This window comes from Myotis nattereri (assembly GCF_964212035.1).
Source record: "Myotis nattereri genome assembly, chromosome: 14".
In the NCBI taxonomy this organism is placed as follows: Eukaryota; Metazoa; Chordata; class Mammalia; order Chiroptera; family Vespertilionidae; genus Myotis; species Myotis nattereri.
This window is the reverse complement of record NC_138089.1, coordinates 7,147,555-7,164,752: the sequence shown is the minus strand read 5'-3', so window position 1 is coordinate 7,164,752 and position 17,198 is coordinate 7,147,555. Positions and strand designations below refer to the sequence as shown.

Genomic DNA, 17,198 nt, shown 5'->3' with positions numbered 1-17,198 from the left:
ATGTTCTCTTGTGTTTTACCTTCCTGCCTCCTTCTGGCAGCGAGTGACCCCTCTCTGCTTCCAGCATCTTATTTCTAGCGATCCATCTATCAAGGAATCTGGAGCCACCTTCATGAGCACAAAGGGCCCACTTTCCTCAGGAGTGTTCAAATCGTTTGCCATATTTTCACGCTTTAGTGAAGGACCTAAGAGTAGTATTTTGGGAAGTTTTATTGTGGGATTTTGGTAACTGTTACTGTAAAATGGTGTGCTTTCCCTTTCCCCCAAATCTCCTTGATATCCTCAACTCTTAAGGTCGGTCTTTTCTGATGTAAAATTAAAATGTTTCACCGTGAGGCAAAATGGGCAACTCCTGGAAGATGCCCGCTAATTAGTCTAGCCTCCTTGGGCTTTCTCCTAGGATGATCATATAGTTTATTAAGTCTGAAAGGAGGAACTCAAGGATCAAATGCTAGCCTGAAAGGAGTAGATTCGAGATTCAATAAATAAAAGAATGGCCATGGAGCAGCATTTCTATAGATCACAAATCACTGTCCCTTGCATTTGACCTTGCAACATCTTCGGAAACAAGTTTGCCAATCTCCTCTTTTAAAGATGAAGAAATTAGGCTTCTAGGAACCAAGTGACGTGCCCAGATTACACAGCGCTTTGGAGGACTCCAGGTCTTCACTCTAAATGCCACTGCCTCTCTGCTCGCTCCCGGAAGCCTCAAGACACTTTTAAAAACACTTATTTTTATTGTTGAGAGTATTACTGGAAGAAGGCAGACGTCCTGCTGGAACTAATCAGCGAAGGACTGGAAGCAAAAAAGAGCTGCAGCCCAGCCTGTTGGCCAGTTACCTAAGCGAGTGCGGGAGCTGGGCGGGGGGGGGGGACACTTTTGCAGTTATTGCCCCACACCTCACTCCTGCAACGTTAGGACAGTCTCCGCGAACTCCCAGTGACTGAGAAATGCCATGCAAGACGGCCCGTGATGACGCTGCTTCCTTCTGTGCCTTCTTAGATGAAGGGAGCCTTCGAGTGCTGCTGTGATCGGAGGTGGCGATTGGACGGGGAGCTGGGAGAGCAGCCCCGCGAAGCTCGGGCTGAGTCGTGGAGAGGACGCACAAGAACCCCGCTAAGCAAGGTGTTCACCCCCACGTGGAGGCGAGTTGCTCCGCTCCAGCGCGAGGACGAGCGGCGATGTCGCAGTAGCGCTGGAAGCAAACAGGCTGTTCGGCATCCTTTTAGGTTAAGGCAGGCTGAAGGCTCAAACTTTCTAGTGCCAAACCCTTCACTGTTGTTTTTTTGTTTGTTTTAAATAAGGACTTGGCGTTCCTTCTCAGACGTCTGAGCTGGGAGGAGGGGTGACGGTAGGAGCGCCGGCCGGGTCTGTCCTAATTAATATTTAATGGTCAGGTCTGTACCCTTGAGGCGAGAGGGAGCCGCTGACATTGACAGGGATTCCGAACTGGAGCTGCCCCGCGGGGTCCGGCAGGCGGCCTCTGCCCCGCGGGCCGCTGGGAGTTGTAGTTCCCGCCGGCCCCGCGGCCCCCGAAAGCTGGGGAGGCCCCGCCCGGCCGAACTACAAGCCCCGGCGGCACGGGCGGCGGCCCCTCCCCGGCGAGTGCGAACCCCCGGCGCCGGGCGGCCGCGCGGGCGGCGGCGGGCAGAGCGGGCGCTGCGGGCGCGGACCCAGGCCCGCCTCCTCCCCTCGCCCGGCTTGGTCCTCACCCGGGCGCCGCGGGGACGGAGCCGCAGCCATGCAGTCCGAGTCGGGCATCGTGCCGGATTTCGAAGTCGGGGAGGAGTTTCATGAAGAACCCAAAACCTATTACGAACTCAAAAGTCAGCCGCTGAAGAGCAGGTGAGGGGCCGCGGGCTCGGCGGGGCTGCGCTGCCCGGCGCGGAGGGCGGGCGCCGGGCTGGGACAAGGACCCCGCGCCCTTGCGGGACGGAGGGCGAGCTGCGCCCGCCCGGGGTCTGCGCCGCGCCGGGGGCTCCGGCCGAGCGCGCTCCGCGGGCGCAGGGCAGCAGGGGCTCCGGGCCGACCCCTGGCCGGGAGGTGGGCGAGGGCGGGGCGGCCCGGCCGGCGGGCAGGGAGACCGTGTCAGGTGAACCCCTGCCCCGAAGCTCCGACGGCGCGGACTAGAGGGGGCGGCGGGGCGGCAGGCGGGACGCCGGAGGGCAGTGGAGCTCCGCGCGTGGCCTCGGAGGAATCGCCCTCCGGGACGCCCGCCGCCCCAGGTGCGGTCCCGGGCCCCGCCTCTCACCTGCGGCGGCGCGGGCGGCGGGCGGGTCCCCCGTCCGCTCCAGCCCCGCGGGCCGTGGAGACACCGAGACCCCGGCGCCTGGAGGGGGCCTGCGCGGGGGCAGGCGTGTCCTTACCGGGACGGAACTTTGAGGAGCGGAGCGGGGCCGTGCAGGTCCGCCGCCTCCGCACCTGGTGCCCAGCGGGGCCCTCCGTTCCCGCTTCCCCGCGGGAGGCGGGTCTTCCTTTCGCGCAGCCCTGCGGCCGCGGACGGGCACGGGCAGGGTCAGGAGAGGGAGGGTCCCAGCGGCGGGAGCGGAGCGGAGCGGTCTCCACCCTCCCAGCGGCGGGGTGAGGTCGGCGGTGTCAGGGGCTCCGAGTGCCCCGCACCGCAGGGGGTGGGGGCGGGGCCTGGGCCTGGCTGGCAGGGCCCGGGACCCAGCGACCAGGGAGATGGAGGAAGGGAACTGAGTCAGGCGCCCTGTGGCTGCCTCTGGGTGCAGGGCCCGGCGGGCACATGCTTAGGGCTCTGCGGCCCGGAATCCAAGTTGGGGAAGAAAGTCCGAGGACAGCCCAGGGCTGGCCGGCTGCTGCGGCTGCCTCCTCGCAGATGCCCCGGGATGGAGAGGAAGCCCCTGCGGTTAGAGGCATGAAACCAGCCTGTAGTGGTGATTCCTCTTCATAATGGCTGTCTTGTGTGTGAGCGTAGATTGTGTATGTTGGGGGTTGGGAGTTTTGAGTAATATTGTGCAAAGGGTATTGTTGGTTATGCTCATTGGGGCTTTATCTGCACTCAGCTGAAGGGACCAGTGTTTTACGGAGCAGTCTCTGCTTTTGCTTTTATAAGCAGACTAGAGGCCTGGTGCACGGAGTTTGTGCACTCGGGGGAGGGGTCCCTCCCTCAGCCTGGCCTGCACCCTCTGGCAGTCCCGGACCCCTTGAGGGATGTCCGACTGACGGCTTAGGCCGGATCTCCACTGGGAGCAGGCCTAAGCTGTCAGTGGGACATCTTTAGTGCTGCTGTGGAGGCGGGAGAGGCTCCTGCCACCACCGCTGCCCTCGCCAGCCATCAGCCTGGCCTCTGGCTGAGCAGCACTTCCCCTGTGGGAGCACCCTGACCACCAGGGGGCAGCTCCTGCATTGAGCTCTGCCCCTGGTGGTCAGTGTGCATCATAGTGACTGTTCTGCCTCTTGGTCAATTTGCATATTAGCCTTTTATTATATAGGGTGCTTACATTGCCAGAATGAGGGAACAAGTGTGTGTGTGTGTGTGTGTGTAGTCCTGAAATAAATGAATTAACCGGACTTATTGGAACATTTTTGATGGTAGCTGATACATAATTAAAGGAGTTTGAGAGAGTGAAGAAAATACCATCTGGAAAAACCCAAATGAACGCTATGGCGCTCATGCTGAAGGATTTGGGCCTGTTCTCGCTCAGAGTCGGCAATCAGTTGCTTGCCAGGTGAATGAACGTGCTGGGGAGCTAGCGGGCACGTGCCAGGCGTGGTGTGGCATGGGAAGCAGTGGCTTCACGTCAAAGCTGGAAGCAGGCGGACAGAACCTGTATGGAGAGCAAGGCTAAATTTAACAAGTTGTCAAATGGTCTGTGGAGCAGACACATGTTCTTTGAAAGAAAGCAGTTAAATAAAACCTGTTAATAAACATATAAGGTTGGCAGAATTTCCCTATGCTGTTTTTCATAGCTGTCTGCGGTATTGTCATCAACATATGTTGTGTGTTTTTAAAGGGACCACACACTGTTCAGGGCCTCCTCATGGCTCTGTCTGAAGCAGCGGTTCTCAACCTGTGGGTTGCGACCTCTTTGGGAGTCGAACGACCCTTTCACAGGGGTCGCCTAAGACCATCCTGCATATCAGATATTTACATGATGATTCATAACAGTAGCAACATTACAGTTATGAAGTAGCAATGAAAATAATTTTATGGTTAGGTCACAACATGAGGAACTGTATGTAAAGGGCCAGAAGGTTGAGAACCACTGGTCTGAAGTCTTTGACAGACACCTTCTTAAAATTCTTGATTGGGAACAGATGAAGTGAAAGGTTAGAACTGCTGTAGCTATTTTGTCTATCGCTTCTCAGGAGTGTGTTAGGGTTGAAAATATGTCCAGAATCTGTCCACTTCCCTTCAACTCCTCCGCTACCACTTGGGTCCAAGCTACCATCTGCCGTCCCTTGGGTTACTGCAGTCATCTCTTACCTAGTCTGCCTTCCACCCGTACCCACTTGCATGGGGTTTCAACTCAGCAGCTATGATGTTCCTATTAAAGCTGATTCTCAACCTAGGGGCGATTTTGCCTCCCAGTCATTTGGCAATGGCTGGAGACATTTCTGGTCATCACAGCAGAAGGGAATTGCTGCTGGCCTCTGCTATGCAGCCTGCCACCGTTCTACAGGGCACAAGGGAGCAGTTATTTGGCCCCAAATTGTCACCACCGAGGTTGAGAAACTCTATGTTAAAACTGTCACATCAGGCCATTCTCTACTCACAAAACCTCCAAGAGCTCCTCCTTTCACTAAAACTGGAGAGCCAGGTGGCCTGCATGGTCAGGCTGCCTGTCAGCTCTGACTTTTGTCTCCTGCTGTCACTCGAGGCTCCCTCTGCTCCAGCCAGGCTGGTCTCCTCGCTGTTCCTGGAAAAGACCCCTCCTCCTCAGGGCCTTTTATGTTGTTCTTGCTGGTCCCTTGGCCGGGACTGCCCTTTGCCCAGAAAGCCATGGGGCTCCCTCTCCCTTCTTAATTAATTAATTAATTTGTTGTTGTTATTCCTCACCTGAGGATATCTTTTCCATTGCTTTCTTTATTTTCTATTTTTTGTATATTTTCATTGATTTAGAGAGGAAGGGAGAGGAAGAGAGAGAGAGAAACATCAATGATGAGAGAGAATCATCGATTGGCTGCCTCCTGCACACACTCCACATGAGGATTGAACCTGCAACCTGGGCATGTGCCTTGACCAGGAATCAAACCATGACCTCCTGGTTCATAAGTCGACACTCAACCACTGAGCCAGGCTGGCCTGGCTCCATTGCTTTTTCAGGAAGAGTGGGAGGGAGAGAGGGAGTGGGGGAGAGAGGAGAAACGTCGATGTGAGAGAGCCACAGTGACTGGACTGGTTGCCTTCCACATGCACTCTGACTGACCCAGAGTGGGCAGTGAACCCACAACCCAGGTACATGCCCTTGATTGGGAATCGAACCCACAACTCTTTGGTGTGTGGTCCGATGATCTAACCACTGAGCACACCAGCCAGGGCTGCCATTCATCAAGCCTACCTTGACCACACTATTTATAATTGCTAATCTTCCAAACTCCCATCTTCTTTGCCCTGCTCTGTTTTTCTATGGTATTTATAACACATTCTGTAATTTTCTGATATGATGTGTTTGTTTCTCCACACTAGACTGCAGGCTCCAAGGGAGCAGGGATTTCTCTCTCTTCCTTGTTTACTGTTGTGCCCCAGAGCCAAGGACCGAGTTTCTCAACCTTGCACCATTGACATTTTGAACTGGGTGATTCCTGGCTGTGGGGGCGGTGCCTGAGCATGGCAGGATGGTTAGCAGTGTGTCTGTCCTTCCGGCCCCTGCCACTAGAGGCCAGATGAGCCCCTTCCCCACTTGTGACAACCAGAAATGTCTCCAGACTTTGCCAAGTGTCCATGAGGGGCAGAGTCACACCTGTTTTGGAAGTACTGGCCTAGAACCATGCCTGGCACAATGAATGCTTGGTGTTTGTTTCAGCATTCAACATTGCATTCCTTTCAAAACAGACACGGCCAGGGCCTCTTGGAAGAGGCATTTACATATTTCCTCTTCCTTTGTGCTGAGCTCAGATAGGCAAGTGTTTCATGAAGAAGGACACATGTCTTCCTTAGCCAGACCGCCTGCCTTTCGGGATGTGAAGCTGGGGATCTGGATGACGGCAGCTGCATTTTGGTTCTACTCAGTGGCACAGCTGTGTCGCAGGAAGCCACATGCTATGAGCGAAGGTTCTAATGAAGACTGATTTGCAGTTTGGTTTCCCCAAGAGGTTCTGAGACCTTTGTGTGTTGCGGGAATGCGTTCTGAATGGTGGTGGCAGAGGAAAAGTGCCCAGTGTCATGGGTGAACCTAGAATTCACACGTCAGCAGTCAGGTCAGGCTACCGAATGAGCTCCTAGGAAGCAGGAAACTGTTGGTCGTTGGGACCTGCAGAGAACATTTCAGAATATGGTAGCAACTTCGGGCTCATGTTTCTTTAGTTTGGGTCACTCAATACTGTGGGCTTTGTAGTGGCTAATATAGTTTTACTTGGGCAGACTTCAGAATTGACTTAATCTAATTTCAGTTATTTTTCTTCTCAAATTTTTAGTGATGTTTCAGATAACTTCCTACAAATTAGAAATGAGTTTTAAATGGCGGGACAGGATATAGCGGTGGTTCCTAAATGCTGGCTCACAGGGGTGCGAAGTTTTCACAGGTTGATAGTGCAGTGTCACCCGCAGTCACGTGCACATTCTTGGTATAAGGCCACTGCCACTTCATGGACTTGTTCTCAGGTATTCCCTCCTGTCTTCCGTTTAAAAATGCCCTTTCTTTTATGAAATGATAACCATTCTTGGAAAAACAAAACTGTCAATCTTTTATTGGTTTCTGAAAGTTTTCTTGATTTTTGTGCTCTGTCCGGTCTGTAGGGACGCACTAGCATGAGGGTTGACAGCATTGTCTGCATCGCTACCTGTCCCTAACTGGCTGAGTGACCTTTGGCAGGCTCGATAACTTCTGACTTCAGTTGCCTCCTCAATCTTAAGAACATTAACTGAGGAAAAGTATTAGCGTGGAGGCTGGTACATAGTAAGTGCTCAGTTGGCAGATGTAGTTCTTATTTTATTCCTTAGCAGTGAGTCCTGACATTCCAGAAAGTGTTTGCATTTGTTGACTTTGGCTTTTTTCTCTAAAGCCAGTATTGTTATACAATAAAATTATTCCAATTTTAGTAAATTCTTCTTTGCTTTTATCCTAATGAGGCATTCAGACAAATTTTTTTATTTTATATTTTTATTCCAATCCACAATGGTTTCTTTAAGGTAATTTAAGGAAAGCTGTTGTGGCATCAGCACATATGTAAAAATTCATATTCAATGTGTACCTATTGAATTCTAGTGCAAATCATTACCAATAATGGTAGCTAACATTTATTGAGCATATACCAGCCCTTGCTGTAAGTGCTTTTATGTGTTAACTTAATCTTGTAAAATTTGCATGAGGTAATAGTAAGAGATAAAAGCTAATGATGTTTTAATTATAATTTTAAAAACAAGTAACACTTATATAGTGCTTGCCAGGAATGACTGAATATTTTACATGTATTAACTCAGATAATCTTCATTTCAACCTTGGGCATATATATTTTTAACACTTATTTTACAGAGAAGGAAACGGAGGTATAGCAAGTAGATGGATCTGTTTCAGTAAGAGCCCACCTGTCTCTAGCCCAGGCTCTTGTCCACGACTCTCTATCTCATGTCAAAGGCTCTGTGCGTGACTGTGGGAAAAGTGTGTTATGCCATGCCTTCTCCAAAACTCACCTCGTGGGTGGGGGCGAGAAGGTATGGATTCAGTTCAACATACTAGACAAGAGTGTCATCTCCACCGGGTGGCCGTCAGCATTGTGAATTTAATAGAGGAACGGAAATTGGGGGGCAGTTTTGTTAATAGGAATATTGGAGTTTGGCCTTGAAGGTTAAGCATGCTCAAACATATTTCTCTACAACATTAAATAAAATGTTAGCTGCCTTGGAAGGCACACTCTTAAAATAGACTTTTAGGGTGTTTGGTTACCCTTTAAACTTCTAACCAGAGTCGCAGCTCTTCCTCGTGGTCCACGGGCATCTGGTGGCCAAGAGACTGGATTGGATGCATGCGGACAGGTTCAGAGGGAACTGGCTGGAGGGCTGTGCCCTTGGCTTTGCCACTTAACTGCAATGTCTGTGTCCAAGGTACTTAACTCTTGGAGTTTCCGTTTCTTTACCTGAAAACAGGGTCAGTAGATCTGTCCTCTGAGAGTTGTAGAAGTTTTAAAATTGTGATAAGATGTGTAAAAGCGCTTTGCAGAATGCCCAGCACAGGCTAGGAGGTGATGCCAATCCCTTCTTTTCTGTTTTGTCTTGACCGCAGTTCCCCTCTGCAGAGCAATATCCGAGCAGTATCTGAAGCAAAATAGACAAAATTGAAGCACCTTACTGGCAGAGGTTCAGCCTTGCTTTGCAGATGACTTGTGTGGGTGATTAGTTGGAAGCTTGATTAAAGTGGGGTTCGAAGTGTGGTTTTGAGTGTTTGCAGATTTCCTTTTCCCGAGTACTGCTATTTATAGGAAAGATGAGAGTGTACGTATGTGTGTGTGTTATTCCCGTTGAGTTCTGCAGTGCCGTTTGCACAGGCTGATGTTTATATCTGCTCCAGTTGTGCAAGCAGTGGAAAATATCCTTTTTTTAGAACAGTCACGTGCTTACTGTCAGGAATAGGACCTCAGTGTAAAAAAAGTATCTTGGGACAAATCAAAGTTACTAAATTTCTCTCTCTAACTGCTTTGTTTCAGAACTGGCAGTATTAGGATAAATAATAGGAAACAAATCCTTAGTTAAATCTTTTGGGGTCATTTTTCAGGGACAGTATGCAATAGTTTCATTTGTTTTGTGTGCATGTGGTTTAAGTATAAAATATATTATGCTGTTAGGTGTGATTCATCGAAGTAAATTATAAAAATATGTGTGACTTAACTCCAAGTATGCATTATTTTGGGGAAATAATCTAGAAGATCGGTCCAAGGCAGTGAGGACAGTGAGGGCAGTGAGGATGGTCACCCACTGACACTGTGAGAGCAGGGAGGGTGGTCGCCCAGGCCTCTGACACTGAGGGCAGGGAGGCAGGGAGGGTGGTCGCCCAGGCCTCTGACACTGAGGGCAGGGAGGCAGGGAGGGTGGTCGCCCAGGCCTCTGACACTGAGGGCAGGGAGGCAGGGAGGGTGGTCGCCCAGGCCTCTGACACTGAGGGCAGGGAGGCAGGGAGGGTGGTCGCCCAGGCCTCGGACACTGAGGGCAGGGAGGCAGGGAGGGTGGTCGCCCAGGCCTCGGACACTGAGGGCAGGGAGGACAGGGAGGGTGGTCACCCAGGCCTCGGACACTGAGGGCAGGGAAGCAGATCGTAGGAGGCTTTGTGCGCCCACAGAGGTGTGTGCCCAAAGCCGGAATGGCCTGGCTGTGCCGTCGGCAGGGCTGAGGAAGGCCCCATACCCACTCTCTGTTCCTGAGGATTTGGGGAGGGGGACCAGCTCCTGTGTCTCTGGGGTGGGTCTGAAACATGGCTTCCCCATTTCTTCACTACCTCTCCCTCTGACCTTTTACACGTGCCCTGAGGAATGAAGAAGACACCTTGGAATGTCCACACAAGACAGCTGTCCTGAGATTGAGGCTCTTCTCTCCCATGGCAGCATTTCTGGGCTTGTTGCCTGGTGGGCACTGTGCTAGGCACTGCTGGGCACCTTGCAGATGGTCGCTTACTGGCTGGTGTTGAGCCGGGGCAGGCGCGGGCTGTGGGTTCTGGGAATGGAGCCCATGGTGAGAGAAAGATCCCCAGGGAAGGACGTGGAACCTCGAAGTCAAGAGGACCCTGTTGGCCTCCCCAGGGTGCTTCTAAATCATCGCTCAATCAATTGAAGCAGAGGCAGGACTTTGGTGTCAGCAGGCTCTGTTTGTCATTCCTGTACTTTTACTTCCCTACCCCCTTGCGCTCTCCTTACAACACTTTAAGTGTCTCTCGCTGCCAGCCTCTGCTGGCCACGAGGATCAAAGGTAGACGGTGACAGGTGAGGGTCCTGTGCATCCTGCTTCCATCTTGGAGGTGGAGACACAGCTAATAATTAACCAAAGAGATGAGTGAGATAACTTTTTAAAAGAGATTTCTTATTGATTTTTTTTAGAGAGAGAAACATCAATAAGAGGGAAACATAGATTGGCTGCCTCCTACCTGCCCCGCCCCCTACTAGGGATTAAGCCTGCAACCCTGGCATGTTCCTTGACCAGGAATTGAACCAGCAACCCTTTGGTGCACAGGAAGACACCGAACCAACTGAGGCACACTGGCCAAAGCTGAGTGCGATAATTTTTGGTTTATGGAAGTGGAATGGAATGTTATTAATAGAGTGTGACTGGGAAAGGGGGCTTTATTAGATTGGTCGTTAGGAATGAGCTCACTCATGGAGAAAGGGATTTGGAGGCAAGTCCTGAATGTCTAAAATAAATGTGCAGATCTTGGCGCTACCACTCACTAGCTATGGGACTTCGGATGAGTTACGCAGCCTCTCTAAACTCCAGTTCCCTCTCTTGTAAAATGGGGCAGTGCTCCCTCGCAAGGCTGCTATAGAGATAAACGGGTGCTCATGAAGACAGCTAGGACTGGGTAAAGGCAACACTATTTTCAATCCATGGTTGGGGCTGGCAGCTGTAACGCCCACATTGTCAACTGTGTCTGAGTAGTGGAGAAAGAAATACAGACATTAATCTTCCCTGTAAGTGTTTATAACTTCGTCTTAAGTGTTTTCCTAATGCTGAGTGACTCAGAGATTTATGCTTGTCTGGATTAAAAATGCAGATGGGTCTTGTTATTTTATTATCCTTTCTTTTCTAGGATCATCTTATGTGAGTTGTCGCCTAGGTCATCTCACTGTCGGTCGATTGAGATCATTCATGTCTGACCATGCTTCCCTTATGTTTGGCCTAGGAATGGTTTTTGGCTGGATTTTGAATCACTTTTAGGTATAAGGAAGCGGTCCAAGTAACCTGGGATTAATAAGTAAAGCCTAAGGTCTAACTGGTTTGGCTCAGTGGATAGAGCGTCGGCCTGCGGACTGAAGGGTCCCGGGTTCGATTCCGGTCAAGGGCATGTACCTTGGTTGCGGACACATCCCCAGTAGGGAGTGTGCAGGAGGCAGCTGATCGATGTTTCTCTCTCATCGATGTTTCTAACTCTCTATCCCTTTCCCTTCCTCTCTGTAAAAAAATCAATAAAATATATTTAAAAAAAAAGTAAAGCCTAGGATTGATTCAGCAAATATAGACGCACACCACAAATGAATAACTCCTTGGAACTCCTACTCCCAGTCCTGTGCTCCGGCCTGTATCACCCTTCCTGCGCGCTGCGTGAAGTGTCAGTGTTGGTGCAGAAATGAAAAGGAAGAAGCCTCTCCTCCCACACACTGCCTCAAGCTTTCATCGGCCTTGAGACCCACAGGCAACAGTGTGCTTCAGTTCAATCATTTACAAAAAATCTTCAAAGCATTTTAATTTCAGTAGCTGGGTTCTTTAGGTGAAGTACCCATGGAGTGGTAACTTTCAAAGGGAAAAGTCCTGGGTTGTGTGGGAGCAAATATTTAAAATTCAAATCTAGTGAGTGACAGGCCTAGGGGAGGCAAGGGTGGAATCATAGGCTGGAAGAAAATTGTGGGTAATTGAGCAATTTTTGAGGAAGCATCTGTGGCCTTTGCCCTCCCACTCCACCCCTTCCCCAAAGTGGGATAAGTTGCTGAGTCACTCTTAACTGGCTTCTATGGGAAGAGGATTTGAGGCAGAGAAGAGTCATTTAGCCTGATGGCAGAGATCATATGCGGGATCATGAAATGACAGACAGATAGGAATGCTATCTTGTCTTTGTTACCTTTACTGTAATATGCTCCCAAATACTAACTGGTTCAAAAAACATGTTTTTCCCAATATACCTTTTATTTTTATAATTGGAAATTTGAAACTTGGTGAAAGGAGAAGCATATAAAAATCCTGAAGATGGTTTTCCTGTTTAACTTGGAACCTGGCACCGTCCTAATGAAGTCTACCAGCAGCCCTCTCTGAGATTGGCCACACTGTTCCTCTTGTGTGTGCTGTTTTGGACAGTTAGAGACAGACACATAGATATTGCAGCAGCCCCTTCTCCATCAAAAGGACTGGCTACATTTTTTGAAGTTTTTCAGCTCTGTTGTATTACTGAACCTACATAACAGCACCATCTAAATTTAGAACATTGGCGCCTCAGCCAATGGAGTTCTTTGCAGTGAACTTACAATGCTTTTGGCAGAGAGTGAGGATGAACAAACATTCACATAGTATTGGCTGGTTAGGGTCATTTACTGCTAAGAGAAGAGGATGGCACCAACTCTGCATTATTGAAAATATTCTATTTATTTTTAAAGGAAGAGTTTACAGTAGCTTGTGTAAAATAGCCCCTGTAAACATAAGCAACTGGCATGATTCCTGGTTACAGTCCAAATAAAAGTCTGTCCACTTGCTGCAAGGAGGTGTGCATGGAGAGAAGCTCATGAGAGATGGGCACTGGCCAGTGGCATATTGGGCAATGGCTGTGTAGACTTTTTGGAACCACCACACCTTGCATCATTTAGCATGGTCATTTGGCCACTGGTCTTTGGGTAGGTAAACATTAATAATGTTTTAACTAGATAAATGTTAGATGTGTAAGGGCTAAGTGATGGGATCCTGGAATGCGATTCTAATGATACTGATTATGGAAGCTTTAAATCTGTGTTGGTGCAGAAATGAATGAGAGGGTTTGATGGAACTTCCTTGGTCATATATTACAGTCACTAAAATTTAACTGCGGGGCCTGCATGGCAAGGACAGTGAATTGGGGGTTCACTTTTGGAGTCAGTTATGCCATGTGCCACCTTGCTGGCCTAGTGTCCTCCTCTTTTTCACTTGGGTTCATGTACTTGACATCTTTCTAACCAGTTCTTGCTGGCAGCCAACTTCCCTCACCATGTATACTTCCTCTAGTGGACATTTTTACTTTGCCTACACATAGTCTCCTGTCCAAACCTTGTACCATCCCCTTCTTATATGCTCAGCTCATGTGCTTTAGGGGTGGAGAATCTGACACAGGCCCAGCCACATTCTCGTTGTAGGGATTAGGTTTAGTTTGGTGCATGCTGGCTCATGAAAATGAATCTTGGTTTTGCTCAGGTGCTAACAGGCAGAGATTCTCCCTTTATTTCTATTGATCTTGAAATTGGGAAGCTTGGGAATAAACTGCCACCATACCTTGGAGACAGTGAAAAACTAAGTTCTTATAATTAGGTTAACATTATTTCCTGTAACAAAGTGGCATGCAGTAGTGATATGTGTAATAAATAGTTCCTGGTTGGCAGGAAGCTTTGCATATGCCAAATCCAGAATACAGGCGCCTTCCACCTTCTGGTTCTGTCATTGCCTAGATCTCGGGAGCCCTTTGTGTCCAGTGGTGGAAAGAGAAAGACGAGTAGAAGGTATAAACTGCAGTCCAGACATGACTGGCATCCCTTCTGTGCTACTTCTGTTGGCGAAGAACAGTCTCATGTCCTTATCTGCATGCGGGGGGCGGGGCAGGGGGCGGGGATTGGGAAATTGAGACCCCAGTTGGGCAGCAGCACCTCTCCCCAAGAAGAGAGAACACATTTTTGGTTGACAGCAAGGTACTGTTGCCATGGTCCTAGAAGCAGTTTCCCCTCTGCGTCAAGTTGTGCCTATCCTTGGATTTTTCTGTTATTTTACCAATAAGTTCCTTTTCTGAGTACACATAATTTGGATTTTCTGTCACCTGAATGGAGACTGCCTGAGCTTTTATATCGTCTGAATCCCAGCTCTATGCAATGCCTCCGATTCCAAGTTTGTTGATTAAAATCACCACCCTGCTTCCCATCCACCATCACCACCACCATCACCGTCTTAGTGCATTGGTTTTCAAAATGTGGCCCTCAGACCAGCAGCGTCAGCATCACTCAGCAACTTGTTGGAAATGTAATTCTCAGACCCTACAGTGAAATGCCTGGAATCAGAAACTGTTGGAGGTCTGTTCAGCAGACTGTGTTCTAACACACCCCAGCACAGCGGTTCTCAGCTTGTGGGTTGTGACTCCTTTGGGGGTCGAACGACCCTTTCACAGGGGTCGCCTAAGACCATCGGAAAACACATATATAATTACATATTGTTTTTATGATTAATCACTATGCTTTAATTATGTTCAATTTGTAACAATGAAAATATATCCTGCATACCAGATATTTACATTACAATTCACAACAGTAGCAAAATTACAGTTATGAAGTAGCAACGAAAATAATTTTATGGTTGGGGGTCACCACAACATGAGGAACTGTATTAAAGGGTCGCGGTGTTAGGAAGGTTGAGAACCACTGCCCCAGCAGATGGTGATGCCCGCAAGTTTGAGAACTGCTGCCCTAATGTTTTTACCATAAACCCCATGTCCGTGGATTGAATTACCCTTGTACTACTGTTCTAGTGTGAAACATTTTCTGGATTATAATACATTTAGTAAAAAATGGGGTGTTGCTTGTTATGGTCAGGCCAGAGGTAATCATTGACAGAAATTCCTTACTGATTTAAAAAAAAAAAAAGGAAAATCCTCTCTAGAAAGTCAGCCCTCAATCGGCGTTGGTGAAACCAGGTTGGTTCCTGGTTTTCCAGGTGTGATCGCTGACTGATTTGGAGTTAACCAGCTTTGTTACCATAAGGAGCCAGCCCAGATCTCACAAGAGGTTTGTAGTTTAATCTGGACTCACCCTTGTGAAATGCGAAGCACACTGTAGTCACTTGACTGAGAGGCTTGGTTGAGAAACAGGGTGATCGTGATTGTGAGCATGCCCACATGACCAAATTTGTTTTTCTCAAAACTTCTGCTGAATAAAACTTGAAATATGACTGTCAGCCTGTTTTCCTGTCTTAATGAATTCCAGACAGTTTGTAGAGTGTGGGAGCTTCCAAAACAGAGTGGAATGACTGACCAGCCAGCATCTGTTTTGTCAGACGTAGGGCTGAGCTGACCGAACAGTCATCCCTCCTGAATCTTCCCAGGCGGCTCACTGCTATGGAGGGAAGGGCACGGCAGTGTGTGCCCCCCAAAGGAGCCTGTGGGAGAGCTCTGGACTTGTTCCCGGCCAGGAGATTCACCCACCCTTGTAATAAATCCACTTAGGCCTGAGTACCCAAGCGTGTGTTTTTCTGCATCTGACCTTCTCCAGAGAAAAAGCCCTGATGCCTTTTGGACTGAGAATCTGCTCTTCCTGCAAACTGGTTAAGAGCCGTAACCAGCCCAATCAGCGTAAAGGTCTGGGTTTAACCTTTTGAGTAAGAAGGGTTTTTAACTTAAATTCCAGTTTGACTACCTACATGTTCTTTTTATCTTTGGGCAAATTATTTGTAGCCTCTGTTTCAACGTAAGACTGAGCAGGGCTCCTGGATAACAGTGTGATTTAAGTCAGGGGGTAGCTTGCACTGGCATCCCTTCTGTGCTAGGGATGTGGGTAGAGTGTGCGCCCAGGCCTGGCCTTGGTCAGCGCTCTGTCGCTGCTTCCCTCACTGTGGCTCCCTTTGTATCCATGACATCAGCAAGGCTGTTGACTTGAAATGCATTTTTACTTTTAGACACTTGAATAAAGAGAAACAACACAAAGGCAACCAGCAGGAAAAGAAGAGGTTCTGTAGAAGAGAAGGGGGTGTGGGGACAGAGTGATCCCGAATCCGGACAGGCAGCCTCGGGATCCTTGGGAGTGATGCAGGTCAAGTAGTGCTGACATGTGGGACGCCTACAGGGAGGTTCTAAGATGGCACGTGCTGTTACAGGTAAGGCCTGACTTTTGTTGCCAGAACAGTCTTTGTCCCTATCACATGCTTCCTTTCATCATAATTATAGACTGCAGCGAGGTGGAGGAAGAAATAACATGACGCGTAGCTGGGTTTCACAACACTGCACGCCGGAGCAGCTGAGCTCCGCCGCCTCCATGCAGGCCTCCGTCATTCCTAACTGTCGTGTGTCAGCTGGCCTGCAGTGACTTCCGCTTTAGCTTTTCACATTTAGCACGGCAGTCTATAGTTAACTTTATCCAGTAAAAGTCATAATACCTATATTACCGAATCTTGAAATCTTTACAACTTTCACTCTTCTAACGGTTTTCCCTCCCATTATATCTTTTTTAAAAGACTGGAACTTAAATTTCAATCCACACCAACACAATAGCTTACTTTTCTTTTCCCCAACTTTGTTGAGGTATAATTGCCAAATATGAATTGTATATATTTCAGGTGTATAATTTGTTTTGTTATCTGTGCACAATTGTGAAGTGATACCACAAACAGTAACTTGCTTTTTTTGATTGTTACAAGTTTCTTCCCCAAACCTGTGGTTAACCAGGTCACCAGCAAGCACCAGGGGATTAGCCCCAATGGTCACCCTCTTTCTCAGGAGGAGAGTGCCCTAGATGTCACATAGACACACACGCCCCCATCAGGTACAGCCTGGTCCTGGTGCATGGATGCCGAGGGCACCTGCCTCACAGATTGCTGTGAGGGCCTACTGAAGTCAGAGAGCACTGCCTGTGCTCGGGCCCAATGCTGCCTGGTGCTGCCACTCCTGCTGTGCCACCCGACTGCCCTCTCTGGGTTCAGTGCCACTAGAATTAAGGGGTTTAATGAGAATCAAAGTGTTACTCTCTGTATGTACTGTTGACTCTACCATTGTGTCACTATTAAGTAAGTAGATAATAATTTGATTCTCTAGAAATGAAAAACACCCAGGCATAGAGTCTGTTCTCCAGTGTTTGGGATATATGTAGCATGTTTTCAAATGTGCTACATATATCCCAACTGTCAGTTGCTGTGTGCAGAGGAATGGGAGCAAATTTGATTACCAGTCAATGGGATACATCTGCCAGAATTCATACGTACTTTATACAAGCACAGAGTGGTTTTCAGAGCACTTTCTGCCATTCTCTTGTATTGTCACGACTAACCAAAACTAGACTTTGTTACACAGTTCCTATCCTGAGTTTTGTAAAAAACAGGGAAAATGGTGTTTTCCTCTTTACTTGTGATTGAAACATACACACACACACAATCAAAAGACGCATCAAGTTA

At 48.8% G+C, this 17,198-nt stretch overlaps 1 protein-coding gene across 5 annotated transcripts in view; it reads left to right on the top strand.

Moving 5' to 3' along the window:
- Positions 1-1,602: 1,602 nt before the first annotated feature.
- The window catches only part of MITF (melanocyte inducing transcription factor), a gene marked incomplete at its 5' end in the record, with an annotated part of 240,918 nt that continues 225,322 nt past the window's right edge, over positions 1,603-17,198 (top strand). Inside the window, one exon of one of the 5 annotated variants that reach the window (XM_081105621.1) lies at positions 1,603-1,846. In XM_081105621.1, coding sequence (XP_080961747.1) covers positions 1,743-1,846 — 104 coding nt within the window. The remainder of the gene's footprint in view (positions 1,847-17,198) is intronic. The other 4 variants (XM_081105624.1, XM_081105623.1, XM_081105625.1 and 1 more) reach the window with 4 other exon arrangements.